This window comes from Labrus bergylta, chromosome 1 (genome assembly GCF_963930695.1).
Source record: "Labrus bergylta chromosome 1, fLabBer1.1, whole genome shotgun sequence".
In the NCBI taxonomy this organism is placed as follows: Eukaryota; Metazoa; Chordata; class Actinopteri; order Labriformes; family Labridae; genus Labrus; species Labrus bergylta.
In genome coordinates, this window is record NC_089195.1 from 31,888,040 (window position 1) to 31,902,995 (window position 14,956).

Consider the following 14,956-nt stretch of genomic DNA (forward strand, 5'->3'; position numbering starts at 1 on the left):
GAGCTGTCCCCTGTCCCATCAAATAAAGGCAAAAAGCCTAAAAATACATCTTAAAAATACAGGTTCCTGCTATGCAGTTTATCTCGAGTCTCCATCTCCAAAGCTGTTGACAAAGATGACATCAGAAGCCCCGCCCCTTTTTTAATTTTAATTTGTGGGTGAGGGAGAAGTGACATTGACGAGTGCGTTAACATTTTTATTTACCTAAGTGAGTGAAGCGAGGACAAAACAAAGGAGCTGAGTCATGGACGATGTGTGTGATTAGTGGAATCTGATTATTAGTATTCATCTCCTTCTGATGGATGAAACAGTGAATGAAAGAATGCATCATGGCTCATACACGCCATGGAAACAAAAGAGCACGAGAGCACGGAGAGGGAGCTGATAGGATTAGGAGGAGGGGTGGAAGAAAAAAAAAAACAGCATGAGTCATCATTTGTGTTGAAATCAGAAACGATAAATATTTAAATTCTTTTTTGGGTGGACTCATCTGATGAACTGTTCTCAAACTGAGATGAATGATGTCATCGGTGCGTTTTTTTATCGTGTGCATTAAGCACTTCTTTAGTGTCGGTGTGAAATGTTAAAGCTTGTGTGTGTGTGTGTGTGTGTGTGGGAGTGTGTGTGTGTGTGTGGGAGTGCAACAACAAGTGGAGCTCAGTGGTCGTCTGTGGAAACACGCGGCTGTTCTGTGACAGCTGCAGCAGATGCGGGTTAATCCCACTCAGCTGTTGAGTAAACTTTCATTTGACCGAGAACTCAGTCATATAAAAGAAAATCATTGATTCAAGTTCTACACTTCTAACTCTACGTTATAAGGTGTCTGTCACTTTAAGGAATTTGCTCTTTCCTGTTACAGATTTGCTTTTCTTCTTTCTGTCAGACATTTGGAGCGAGCAGTCGTTCCAGACGGACCCCGACCTGCCTCCAGGATGGAAGAAGATCACAGACATGGCCGGTATCTACTACTGGCATATCCCTACAGGCGCCACCCAGTGGGAGAGGCCCGCCACCCGCCCGGCGCCCGCTGGACAGACGGAGATCCAGACCCTGGAAGACCACACGGCCTCCACGCCCCGTAAACACTCCCTGAGCTCCCTCAGCCCCTCCCCCACGCCCGACCATGAGGTGAGACACACGTCAAGGTCTCATGATGCTGCTTTTTACGTTTTTTTTTACCTTTACTGCGAAGACACCGTTACATCTGATGTATAAGACGCACTTTTGATATACTCGACTTCTCAAGCCTTCATGGAAGATCAGTTTTTTTATTTGTCGACTCAGCACTGATGGATGAGTCCTCTCCACGTTTAGAAAGATATGATAAAACGAGCAGGCCGCTGGTTTAATGTTGGAAACATCCCGATGTCAGTGAGTTCAGCGTTCCTCCTCTTGAGAGTACGCTTCCCTCTTTTATTTTTACGATGGACTGACTGTAAATATTGTTTTGTGATTCACTTTGCAGAGAGAGAATGTAGCCAATTCATTAATCCCCTTTTTATTGGTGTGTTGTGTGTGTGTGTGCGCGCATGAAGTCGTGCCAGGCCGAGATCTTCTTCAGGGCGTCGACTCGTTCAGGCAGCACGACCTCTGACAGCTCGGTGGAGCCGCTCTCCTCTCACGAGCCCACCCTCACCACATGCGGGTTTGTCAACAGCTGCTACTTTGTAAGTAAACCAGAAATAAAGTTTTTCTCATGTTTTCAATCCTCCTCTTTGCGATATTCTGCACGTTTAGGTTAAAACATTCAGTGTGTGCATCTCAGGAAAGGAAAGTGTATTTGTCCCCACTGAGGTTATGGAAGGATTGCTCCAGAATAATTGAGGAGGCGGAGTCTGTCAGTCAATCAATCGGCCCATCAAGCAGAATGATGGAGGCAAACAGAGAGAGGGGAGAGTGGCTCGATGGAGAGGAGCGCGGTGTAGATAAAACATCGATCCGGTGAGAATGGACTGATGGAGACGGATAGATGTGCCAAATTGAGAATCTGGCACATCTATCTGCAGGACACTGGAGTGTGAGTCTGTGACATAACAGATAGAAAAGCACAGAGGAGTGTCCCTTTTGTTTTTTCATCAGGACGGTGATTCATACAGATTTATGGAGAATTCAGGAACCCACCAGACTTTAATATCCATGACTGTTTGCCGGGCAGATCACCCAGGCAGCTTATATTTACGAGCGCCTAACTATATTTCCCGTCCGTTCTTGCACTTATTTATATCAAAGTACGATCGATGAACTAGTGGACGAGCGCTCTGACCCTCGCAGACATGTTGCAAAGTGGCGTCTGTATTCTCTAGATTAAAGTATTCAGAGTGAGAGAGACGTCCACTGATGAGTCTCTTCTTCTTTGCACTGATCGTCAGTTTAATAGAAATCTGTGTTTTGTTTTGGGCACTCTCTGCACTCTCTTCATTTTGATACATCATAATAAAGTTTTTTAAGGAGGAGTTTGCACATCCAACTGTCTCACAAAGTAGGTGCGTAGAGCGAGAAACTATTGTGAAAATAAAATATCCTGCTCTCTACTCTTGCTAAGTATCACCAATTTATTTGAAAAATCACTAAAAGTTGAACACACTTGACAAAGGTTCAGAGGGACTGAAACGTTGTGACTTTTTCTTTTAAAGCTACATCATTAAAACAAGCCTCCCTGGGGCGTCGGTGGCCTAGTGGTTCGTGTGCGTGGTCTCTCCGGCCAGGGTTCAAATCTTTCTCTCTCCTTGATTTCTGACTCCGTGGTCCTGTCTCTCTAATAAAGGCACCAAAAGCTCAAAAATAAAATGTTGAAAAGAACAAACCTCCCTACACAGGCTCACTTGTTGTGGTTAAGGAATCACGAGTCAATCCCTTCATGTAGATGGAGAGGGTCGAGTTCAGCAGGGGCCAAAATAATGTAGAAACACACAAAGTAGAGATGTGAACGTGCCGGATGAAAATGAAAAGACACACAAGAGGACACAGGATGAGATGGTGGTGATAAACTGCTACAGTAAGGTGCAAATCGGTCTAAAAGAAAAAAAAAAGAGATCTGAATGCAGGAGAAGAAATGTTTGGTGATAAATAAATGTCCTGCAGATTCCCAGATTCCCCCTCTCGCCTGCAAGTACCAACTTTTATATGGCAACTTGTTTTTATCTATTTGAGGGCTCTGAGCAACAAGTCAAAAACAAGCACCAACAAGTCGATGCTAAAAACAAAGAAATGTTTTAGATAAAATTAATTTGTGTGTTTTTGTTTTCTTGCAAATCACATCCCTGTTTAATGTTCCCTCTCTCTCTCTCTCTCTCTCTCTCTCCATCTCTCTCTCTCTCTCTCCCTCTCTCTCCCTCTCTCTCCCCCCTCTCCCTCTCTCTCTCTCTCTCTCTCTCCCTCTCTCTCCCCCCTCTGTCTCTCTCCCCCTCTGTCTCTCTCCCCCTCTGTCTCTCTCTCTCCCTCTCTCTCTCCCTCTCTCTCTCTCTCTCTCTCTCCCTCTCTCTCCCTTTGTCTCTCTCCCTCTCTCTCTCTCTCTCTCTCTCCCTCTCTCTCTCTGTCTCTCTCCCTCTCCCTCTCTCTCTCTCTCTCTCTCCCTCTCTCTCTCTCTGTCTCTCTCCCTCTCTCTCTCTCTCTCTCTCCCTCTCTCTCTCTCTCTCTCTCTCTCCCTCTCTCCCTCTCTCTCTCTCTCTCTCCTCAGCCTCGTTCCACGTCTATACAGGGGATGCCCGATCATGAGGGTCTCTCTCAGCTTCAGGAAGACGAGGACAAGGTAGAATGTTTTCTTAAATGTCTTCATTTATTCTCTGTGTCCTTCCTCCCTCACCACTCTTCCTCTTCCTCTTCCTCTTCCTCTTTCTCTTCTTCTTCTCTTCTTAAATAGCCATGACTTTTTGATATCTTGTTTCTGTCGGTGTGTGTTGCATGATGGGAAACAAATGGACGTCAGCATCTGTACATCTTTTTCTGTCTGTATGACATGCAGTGCAGTCAGTCAGTGATTGAACAGTTTGTTTGGCTCTTCACTCCAGCTCATCTCAAATCAAACCTCAAAACGAGATCTTCAGTCTGCTCTCACATCCTCCCAGCAGTTTGTTTACATTCATGTCTAAAAAGATTTCTGTCTGATAAAAATATTGAACACTGCGTTAAATGTAAACAAAAACAGAATGTCATGATTTTCATAGAAACCAAATATCTGATTGAAAATATCACAAAGACAACATTTCAGAATCTCAGATGTTTAACAGTTCAGGGTCTCCTTTGTCGTATTTTAAAGTTTCCTAATGCCCAAAACAATTTCATGAGGTGACAAGTCAGGAGTGCAGGAAGACCAGAGGCTGTTCTAATCGATCCAGAGTGAGGTGACATCATCATCTTTCTGAAATAAGCAAACTCACTGACAAAAAGAATCAGGATGATACATAAAAAGAGTCCAAGACTGTGAAATCAAAGAAAATATTTACTCAGTATGAATCAGAAGAACAATGTTCCAGTTGGTCCAATTAGACACGGGGCCTTACTAAAACCTCTATATATTCGTTGACTGTGTCCACTTAGTGTTTTTTTCCGAGCAGAAAAAACGCTGGCTGTCTCCATGACAACAGTCTGTTGACAACTGCTGCTGTATGATCGACACTGCTCCTTCACTTTTTACTGCAGGTTTTTTTTTTAAATTTGAGATCGTTTATTTCCCGATCAGACCCGGAGCGCGGAGGCTGTGACGTATACGGGGAATATCGTACGTTTGGAAAAGAGCGCCGGTGACGTCAACAGCATCGATTTCAACTTGAGCGCTCGGAGCGACCGCACAAAAAGGGCAGAATGCTGGGCGATGTGCTTTTCCTTCAGGCGACCGCTTTCTGCTGAGAACGCTCTCTACTCATTTAATAAAAAAATAAAAAAAATATGCTAGGTGGACACGGGACCTTAACCAGTTTCTCTTTTAGATCAGTTTTTCTTAATTATATTTTCTTTCCATCATTTTGCACAAACGGATTGAAATGGTCGTCAGAAGTAAAGCTGAATGTTGGCTCCGTTTGAGATCCACATGCTGTGGTGAAGAAAACAAACAAATATCAAATCATTTCTTTCCTCATAAGCACTGACTGTACTCCATGTCTGCACTCTGCATACTCTACTAATGAAGAATCAGTGGATTCTCAGCAGGGGGGGGGCGGGGATGTTCAAAAGGAGCAGAAACACCTGAGAAGTAACGTGTTGCTGAGTCGCTCCTTATTGCATCACACACCCTGTGTGGACTGAGCTAGTTAGCTAACAGCCTTGTTCTGTCTTTCTTCCCCCCTCCTCCAACCCCGTGTGTACGTGTGTGTGTGTGTTTTTAATGCTGTGCGTAGAAACAAGCGTGGGGAGTGAATTTGGAGGAAAGATTGATAGTGAGGTGTGGAAGGCAAGTATAACGCACTCATCAAACGCCAACGAGTCTCGCTCTTTGAGTCTGTCCTCCACCCGCTCGTCGAGTGTGTGTGTGCGCTCGTGTGGCATCGTGTGCTGGTGACTCACTGCCTGGAGAACGCATGTGTAGCAGACGCTTCAACACAAACCACAGCATTCAGTCATGCTTTTTAAAAAACATTTTTATTTTTTGTTTGGCTGCAGAAACACACTGAACACGATGTTTCTTTCTTCACATATTCAGCTGAAATGTTGTCTTCTTTTACCTTCTGCTTGCACACACACACACACACACACACACACACACACACACCACACACACACACACTTGTGCACAAGTACGTACTACATGTGAACTTTCTCTCCTTAATGCAGCATGCCTCATTACACATAACACACCGACGCCATGTCTCCTTCCAGCTAAAAGTCCATCCACCCACACTCTGGATGCATGCTGGTTTATATACTACACAGAGGTCAAAATATTTACGTGTGGTGACTGCCAGGTTTGTGTCTCTCTCTCAGCCTCTCTCTCCCCACATGTCATGTAACCAGTGAATGTTATGTATGTTGAAGGTGGCGAGGCTCTGGCCCCTCTCACGGCTCCAGCTGTAACAAAGCATGACATTCCTAGGACAAGTATGATGATCCACACACAGTTAAACATTTAAATTACAAGAGCACCTTGTGGTCATGGTTGCCACGATACCAGAATTAAAAATGTCATATGATACCAATAAAAATCAAAACGATAACGCTAGCTGGTTCCATTCCATGGCATCAGAAGAAGAAGTCGTAAAAAACACCCGATATAGAGTAACGTCTTAACTACCAAAAGTTGTAAGCAAACTCGTGCAGACTGTCTACACCTTCTTCAGAGGTAGTAACAGAGGCGAGGGGAGCACAGCGGTGTGTGTGTGTGTGTGTGTGTGTGTGTGTGTGTGTGTGTGTGTGTGTGTGTGTGTGCATGTGTGACTGTGTGTGTATGTGGAGCTCCAGCCGTGACGAGCTTCTGCGATGCCAAATCACACACCAATATTACGCCGTCGCAGAATCAGTGATAGATGGGTGCTTTATTAACCCTTTGCAGGAATGACATCGTCACAGCAGCAACTGCAATCACAGTCAAGACACCACAGAAACCTAACAAATACCATTTAGGGACAAAAATACTAAGATCTTTTTTTTTTTAAACTAGACTACAAATGTGGATTTATAAATAAAAGACATCCTAGAAAATGTGATGAACCTTTAGTGTGTAATGTATCCAGTGTGCATTGAACGATATGAATGTTCAAAGACGTCTGCAAAGGACCAGCGCGTCCTCCTGTGCTCTCCGTTTGTGAGAGACATAAATGTAACCTTTGTATCTTTGAGACGCCAAAAGGACGTAATGTAAGAACAGTCAGTATTTTTATTAGACCTTTGATTTAGTCATGAACCACCGCTGCTCTCGCTCACTCCGGAAGCTTTACGTTAAAAACACGACCGGTGATATAAAAAAATGTGGCTCTGTATATTTTGAAGCTTTGTTGCTTTTCGATGCTATTCACAGTATTCTTATGGTTTCAAAACACGAGGCGTCATTTAAACAACAGTAATATGTTCTGCATTCACATGGAAAACTAATATCAGCAAGAGCTGTTTAATGTCGGCACGTTAATGCTGTTGTCGTCCTCATAATGCATCTGGATCACTTTTCTGCAGTCGTAAAGCACAAACAGGATCAGAGATAACCTTCCTCTTTGTCTCTTCATGATAGTTTAGTCCTGTCCGACCCCGACAACATCACAGGTTACATGTGTGAAAGAGGCTTTAGTGAAGAAGTCTGCTCTCTCTGATGATGTCACTTTGTGCAACAGGACCTGCAGGCGGCCACCGTGAACCCTGACCCCAGCCTGAAGGAGTTTGAGGGGGCTACGCTTCGCTATGCATCGCTCAAGCTAAGGTGAAATATAGAGACACACACACACACACACACACACACACACACACACACACACACACTCCCTCTGCTTAGCTGTGCCTCCTTCTCCACTTGTTGTTGTTGTTTCAGTCGGTTTCTTTAATCTTGTGTTTAATCAGTGTTGGAGCTAAATGAGGTCAGTCAAAGCAGGAAGTGACTTCTTGTACACAGGAAATGCCTCCATGTTCTCCATTAGTGTAATGACTGCCTGCAGCCTTCAAACACACACACACACACGCACACACACACACACACACACACACACACACACACACACAGCAGCAGCTACCGAGGCAGTGCAGCAGCTAAAGGTTCAATCTCAATCATTGTGTTTTGATGCACCAATCAGAGACATATTTACAGATACTGGTTCTGATATTTAGATTATCCTAATGAATGGTGTTGTTGTTGTTGTTGTTGTTGTTAGTTTGTCTAAGGCTACACAAAGCTGTTGTAAACTCAGCATTACATTGTGCTGGCTTCACACACAAACAGGAAGCAGCTACAGCCGTCAGGTTTTTCAAATTAAATCTTTAAAACTGAAGTGTAAGAATTTACTTTCATCAAAGAAGGAGCTGTCCCATCTCGTCTGAACGTCGTCATGGAGACGGTTTGTGGACACTTCTTTACAGTTCAGTCTGAACGTCTTTAAAGAGAGACTGAGCGAGCTGAGAATGTTTAAAGTGACCGACCATCTGATATTACGTCGATATCGGACCAGATACCGATTCAAGATCAGGTCTGTCCCGTCTCTAATTTGTGCAGCGCCAATTCATAACAAAAGTTATCGACAGAGCAGGTAGAAGACCTCACTCATTGTGATATTACCTACAAAGACCCGACAAGCATCCATCATGAGCACTGAGCAACATTTAGAAAAAGTTACAGTGAAGAGGAAGAAACCTCGAGCGGAGCCAGACTCATGATGAACGTCTGATGAAACTGTGCATTAAGATCCCCGTTAGCTTCTGTGTGAAAGCTTTGAAAGTGGGATAGAGGGAGAAGAAGGATGGAGACAAACAGAGCAACAACAATGAAATACAAAGAGTCATAATGGTCAAAGTATGAGCAGTAAGATAATAGTCTACGTGATAATACTGCTTAACGTTTATTCACCTTTCTGTTTTAGGAACCGTCCAGCAGTGGAGGAGGAGGAGTCGAGCAGCGTCAACAGCGACCCGGAAGCAAAGGTAACGAGTCTTTTCTTCAATCTGATTTAAGCTCTTAAAGCCTGCAGGGTCCAGGGTGTGTGTGTGTGTGTGTGTGTGTGTGTGTGTGTGTGTGTGTGTGTGTGTGTGTGTGTCCAGGGGGGTCTCTGTAAGCTGTGGTCTTTGATTCTGTTAAGAAAACCATTAAAAAGAACCTCTGAGTTTCCAAATGTCATTAAAGTATATTTTAGATTTCTTTTTGTGTTTTTACACAAAGCAGGCTTTTGCATTAGGACATCTTTTGTGTTGCCTTTATGAAAACTATTTTTTTTAAACACAGCCTCTAAGTCAGATTGGCGAGCGTTAAAGCCTCGGTGTCATTTGGTTTTTCTCCACAATCTAAAGTAACGTCAGACTCTTATTTATTTATCTGATCGTGAATTTAAACACAGACAAAGAGAGTCAACATTCCCAGCACATGTGGCTTCGTGTGTGTGTGTGTGTGTGTGTGTGTGTGTGTGTGTGTGTGTGTGTGTGTGTGTGTGTGTGTGTGTGTGTGTGTGTGTGTGTGTGTGTGTGTGTGTGTGTGTGTGTGTGTGTGTGTGTGTGTGTGTGTGTGTGTGTGTGTGTTTGTTTATGTCCACAGCCTGTTTGTTTATGCTGTTGCTCCTCACAGTGGTCACAGTGGCTGTCTTTGCTCTCTGTCATGTGAAACGATATCTAGACAATGCTGCCCCCTAGTGGTGTGACATGAGAAGTGCAGTTTTTTTTAATTTATGTTTCACATTGTGACATTTATTACCAGCCTCGTAAACATTCAAAGCTAATATTCAAATGAGACATTCACAGTTTTAATGAGCGGTCAGTAAAACATCAGTCAGACGAACGCCCTGCACATGCAGATGAGACTTTTATCAGAAAATGTCAGCACAAGATATACCGTACATACATTTAGGATAAAAGTGTTTTTGATCAGCACGTTGTCTCAAGCTTCTGCTGACTGCACAAAGTCTGGCAGACATAACGGGGGGGTGAGGCAGAGACGAGCGAAGTCATCGCAGATCAGACTTGAACGCCAACAATCCGCTCGATGGCGTGCTGCTGATTGGGCCGTCTAGTCTCTGTTTCCCTCTGCGTGTTGTCTGGCACTGGTTCCCCAATCCTTAGCAACCGTGACACTGATGAATAACAGACACACACACACACACACACACACACACACACACACACACACCACACCACACACACACACACACACACACACACACACACACACACACACACACTTCCAGTCAGGGCATCTGGTCCAGCAGCACATCCTGACACACACACACACACACACACACACACACACACACACACACACACACACACACACACACACACACACAGGTTTTGCACCTTTATTGTAGAGATGAGAGAGAGAGAGAGAGAGAGGGAGAGAGAGAGAGGGAGGGAGAGAGAGAGGGAGATAGAGGGAGGGAGGGAGAGAGAGAGAGAGGAGAAATATGGAGAGAGAGAGGGAGAGAGAGAGAGGGAGGGAGAGAGGGAGGGAGGGAGAGAGAGAGGGAGAGAGAGAGAGAGAGAGAGAGGGAGAGAAAGAGAGGGAGAGAGAGAGAGAGAGAGAGAGAGAGAGAGAGAGAGAGAGAGAGAGAGAGAGAAAGGAGCTGAATTGCATCCATTCCAGCTGCCCAAAAACATCCCGAGTCAACCAAAACAAATCATGAAAATCCAGACAGAGAGGACCGGCTCTCTGCAGACACAGTCACCACCACACATGTATGGAGAAGTGATGATGAGAGGCATTACCTTTGTAAAAGTCTATATACTATATATACTGGACTCTGCCTTTAAACAACACTTTATCCAGATAGGGGTTCTTCATTAGGGCTGGGAATCTTTGGGGTGTCTCATGATTCGATTGAGAATCAATTTCCGATTCAAAACGGTTCTGGTTCCGTGATTCAAAGTCTATTTATGAATGAATACATTCTTCAGGATCTCCTCCAGTCATCTGTGAGACTGGCTGAATTTCTTGTTGCTCTATTTGTACTGAGTTAAAGAGGTAGCCTCAGCACTTAGCAGGGAGTGACTGATTAGCCCAAAACATTTGATTTTTTGGAAGTTATGAATTGATTTAAAATCTCAGAAAATAAGAATGTTCTTATATATCTATTCATCACAATAACATAAATTCAAACTTCGATAAGATACTAGTGAAAGTCAAACAAAACCTAAACTCCTGCACGCTGTCTTTGTTGAAGGAATATGTACTGAAAAGCTGCAAACATATTTGTGCAGTTTAGACTTCGCTCTCTGTCTTTCTCTGTTTGCACAGACTTAAGATCTGAAGTTTTTCCAAAGCTTTTCTACTTTTCTATAAAACTGATGATTCAAATCACAGAGATTGTATTCATAAGTGATATATATATGGTCTCAAAGTGTCGTACATTCTGACTTCCTTACATCCTACTCCTGCTCACACCCAAGACGAGCGTTCCCTGATTGTGTATTTTTCATTCAGTGTCGTTAAGAACACTTCCTCCACATGTTTCCTCCAGCTCACCGTCTGTCACCTCTCTTCCACTCTGACCTCTTTTATCACGGCTCTCTGGGGGGTCTGCAGAGTACTTTCTCTGAACGGACATCACATGAATACTTGATGAGTACACATGGATGTCTCCTTCTCCTCTCTCGCTCTCTTCCTGTCTATCATGTCGGCTGCCGTGACCTGTTTGGGATTAAAAGTCATGCAAAACAAACAATTTAGCCTTTTTTTTCTGAAATCTTAAAACATTAAACTTCTGGAATCTGCAAAAAGTCTCAGTGTGTGTAAGTCCTATGTTGTATATCTAACAGAATCCTGCTCCTGTGGTGTGCTTCAGTGTTTTGCAGTGCGCTCTCTGGGATGGGTGGAGATGGCCGAGGAGGACCTGGCTCCTGGAAAGAGCAGCGTCGCCGTCAACAACTGCATCCGACAGCTGTCCTACTGCAAGAACGACATCCGGGACACCGTGGGCATCTGGGGCGAGGTGAATAAGACGGACGCTTTGTGTGTGTGTGTGTGTGTTTTGGGTGTAAAATAAGGTTGACAAGCTTTGAATACTTTGCACATGAAAGATCTTGAGAGGAGGGCGTGCTTGCAGAAAAAAGTGAAGGCAAGTCATTAAAAAATGTGAAATCAAAAGGTTAAGGCGGAACAGAGGGAAGTGGAACAGAAGTTAGCCAGGGCAAACGTCTTCTTTAATGCATGTCAAAAACAAAAGATGGAGGGAGAGAGAGGAAGAGGAGGAGAAGAAAGTGGAGCAATGTTATGAAGTCGGTGCTCTCTTTGCTCTGGTTGTGTTTAATGTGGAGCGACAGACTAGAAGGAAACAGAGAGAGAGAGCTTCATCCCTTTTTCAATTTGCCTTTTATCTTCCAGCCCCCTCTTATAAAGGGTTGATCATTTATTTAGAGACACGCACACACAGTGGAAAAAAAAAAAAGAAAATCAACACACACTTTATCAGCAAGAAAAGAAAAAAAAAAAGCGCCTGACCTTTGGAAAAAAGACGACTTCTTCTCTCAACGTCTCGAGCTGCAGGAAATGAGGATTGCATGTTTTTAGAAATGACATCTAAAGAATTTTGTGTGTGTGTGTGTGTGTGTGTGTGTGTGTGTGTCTGTGTGTGTGTGTGTGTGTGTGTGTGTGTGTGTGCGCGCTCAGGGGAAGGACATGTACCTGCTGCTGGAGAACAACATGTTGAACCTGGTCGACCCCATGGACCGCAGCGTGCTTCACTCCCAGCCAATCGCAAGCATCCGAGTGTGGGGCGTCGGCCGGGACAACGGCAGGTCAGTCACTGCAACTTTTTTTTAATCCCTTTAAAAAAACAAAAAAAACAAAACGAAACCAGCTGTTTGATTTGTAATAAATCACGAGTGTGTCAGATGTCGAGTTGTGATTTCTCAAGATGGAAATCCCGCTCAGAACAGCGTTAACATTTCTGTGAATTCCACTTATTAAAAAGTTTTAATTGATCAATTAGTCGCCAGTGTGGATGATGCATGGCGCGCACACTCGGGCGGGGGGGGGGCGGGGGGGAAGGTCAGGGTATCAATTGAGGGCAGCAGACGGGTTGTCGTGGTGACGGGCAGAGGAGAGGAGTTAATGATTGATGATGAAGGATTGCTAATGAAAGATTAATTCATCTGTACAAAGGAGAGCATGAGAGGGAGACCGGCCTTTTTTATTCTCTCTCTCTCTCTCTCTCTCTCTCTCTCTCTCTCTCTCTCTCTCTCCACCTGACCATCCGTCTTCCTGCTTTCAACTCGCTGAGCTCAGCACGGCGGGGGGCGTCCCAAAAGACAAAATTGACACACTCGGTGCAGAGCTTCTCCTCAATTTGACGTCTAATATGCTCCATGTGTAGATACAAGTGAAGGAAGACTTGCTGCATGTATGGAGGGTAAAATGAATCGTAGTAGCGCTGGGTGACCACTAGGGGGGCACCCTGCACTGCTGCTGCTGCATGCAACAAGGAGAAACTGAATGTAGGTTATCAGGCAGCGCTGGGTGAGGTCGTTACCTGCTCCATCGTTTGCCTTAGCATGTGCTTAACACACGCTCACATGCATGGATATGAGTGCACACTGGGGGGGGGGGGGGGGGGGGGGGGGGGGGGGGGCTGAAAGCTCTCAGCGTTTACAGGACGGTAGCCCCCTCCCCTCCTCCTCCTCCCTCATGCACACACCTACACAAAAACACACACATGCAGCAGAGTCAGGTACAGTGTGTCCTATCACATAGAGGTATACAGCCTGTGTGTTTTCTGAGTTCTTAACCTTCATTTCTGTATCTACATCTACAAATAAGAGCAGAGGAGGAGCAGTGGGAATACCTCAGCTGCAGCAAAGAGAGGAGGAGGAGGAGGAGGAGGAGGAGGAGGAGGAGATGGTGAGGGGTTGGCTGAGGAGGAGGAGGAGGAGGAAAGTGGGGTTTTGGCAGAAGAGAGGGAGAGTAAGGCGAAGAGGCTGCCAGAGAGGGGGGAGGTAGGTGGTATGGTTAGTGCTCAGTAGTTGTGGAGCAGACAGGGTGAGGAGTGTGAGTGTGTCGCGTCTGCAGTATCACCAGGAAATAGACGGTGTGATGTGATGTGATGCCACCACACAACGAGATAACCTTCTGAAACCACTGTGAGTACCTTTGTTTTCCTGATTGTAAGGAGAGGACTTGTTCCTGTTTTTGTACAATCAGGCCTCGGTCTCTTGACGGTGATGATGCTGAGCAGGAGTGTTTTGTTTTTTTGTTTTTTTGGGAGGAGGAGGAGGGGGAGGTTGAATTTTACTGCCGGTGTGGGCATGTAACTGAGAAGAGTAAAAACAATCGAGGAGATTGTTTGAGGTGAAAATACAAGAGGAGAAGTTGGTGGAGGAGTTATGTTTGTCTGAATCTCCAAAACAGTGAGATGTGAAGCGGCTCTACACTAAAATATAAGTGTCATCATCATGTTTCTTCCATTCTGTTTAAAATCTTACCTGCTGCATTTTATATGTCGGATGTGGGAAAACAATATCACCTGGAACATCTGCAGAAATTAGGTTTTCAGTGTTAGGTTGTTTTACTGTTTGATCTGAACATGCACAGGTAAGGATTACCCCTCTCTCACACACACACACACACACACACACACACCTCATGATTGACAGAAACGGTAATGTCAGTATAAGTACGGTACACCCCTCTCTCTCTCCTCGTGTGCAGTGAAAGTCATTATCGCCTCGTGGGGGGGGGGGGGGGGGGGGGGGGGGGGGGGTTACAGCAACCTTGACATTTTCAGGGGCGTCTGCATGATGATAAGATGATATTGGAAGTGAGATATCACTCCTTTTACCTTTTTTTTTTGGTGTCCTCTCTACCTCCCTCCCTCTCTCTCTCTTTTTTTTCTTCTGACTTTTATCTCCTCTCCTCGATCTGCTGCTGTATTCTGCTGTCGTCTGTACTCTTTTATCTTCCTCCTGTACGTTCACTTCCAATTTCCTCTCTCGTTCTTTCACTTGTCTTTCTTGCTCCTCTGACTTCTTCTCCCCTGTTTCTTCTTCTTTTTTTTTTTTTTTGAAGCACGTTTTTTTTTAAATTTCTTATAGGGAACACAAAACAACTGGGAGCCAATTAAACGTTTTAAATCCATCCATCTCTGTCCTTCTTCTCATCCCTCTTTTATTTACCTTCTTGACATACTCAGATTCTCAGGCTGCTGTAAGCTACATTTAGATCAGGATACAACCTTCAGAGGCTGAAGTGTATTTGTGAATGAACGAAGGAAATCTCCTCAAATTCACAGAAAAGAGGATTTCTGTCTCTTGATTTTAAAATGTATCGAGAATTATCGTTCCCTCCTTACCGAGTTTTTGTTTTTATGTTTTACCTCAAGATGGAGTTTGCAACCTTTTACACACACGCGCGCGC

At 44.5% G+C, this 14,956-nt stretch overlaps 1 protein-coding gene across 1 annotated transcript in view; it reads left to right on the forward strand.

Annotated features, from left to right (window-relative positions):
- Positions 1–12,560, forward strand: part of LOC110002871 (amyloid beta precursor protein binding family B member 2-like) — a 44,974-nt gene extending 32,414 nt beyond the window's left edge. Inside the window, 7 exon segments of the mRNA XM_065959281.1 lie at positions 884–1,128; positions 1,536–1,667; positions 3,677–3,748; positions 7,254–7,339; positions 8,487–8,547; positions 11,391–11,537; positions 12,215–12,560. Of these exon segments, the coding sequence (XP_065815353.1) occupies positions 884–1,128; positions 1,536–1,667; positions 3,677–3,748; positions 7,254–7,339; positions 8,487–8,547; positions 11,391–11,537; positions 12,215–12,367 (896 nt within the window). The 3' untranslated portion in view covers positions 12,368–12,560.
- Positions 12,561–14,956: the final 2,396 nt, after the last annotated feature.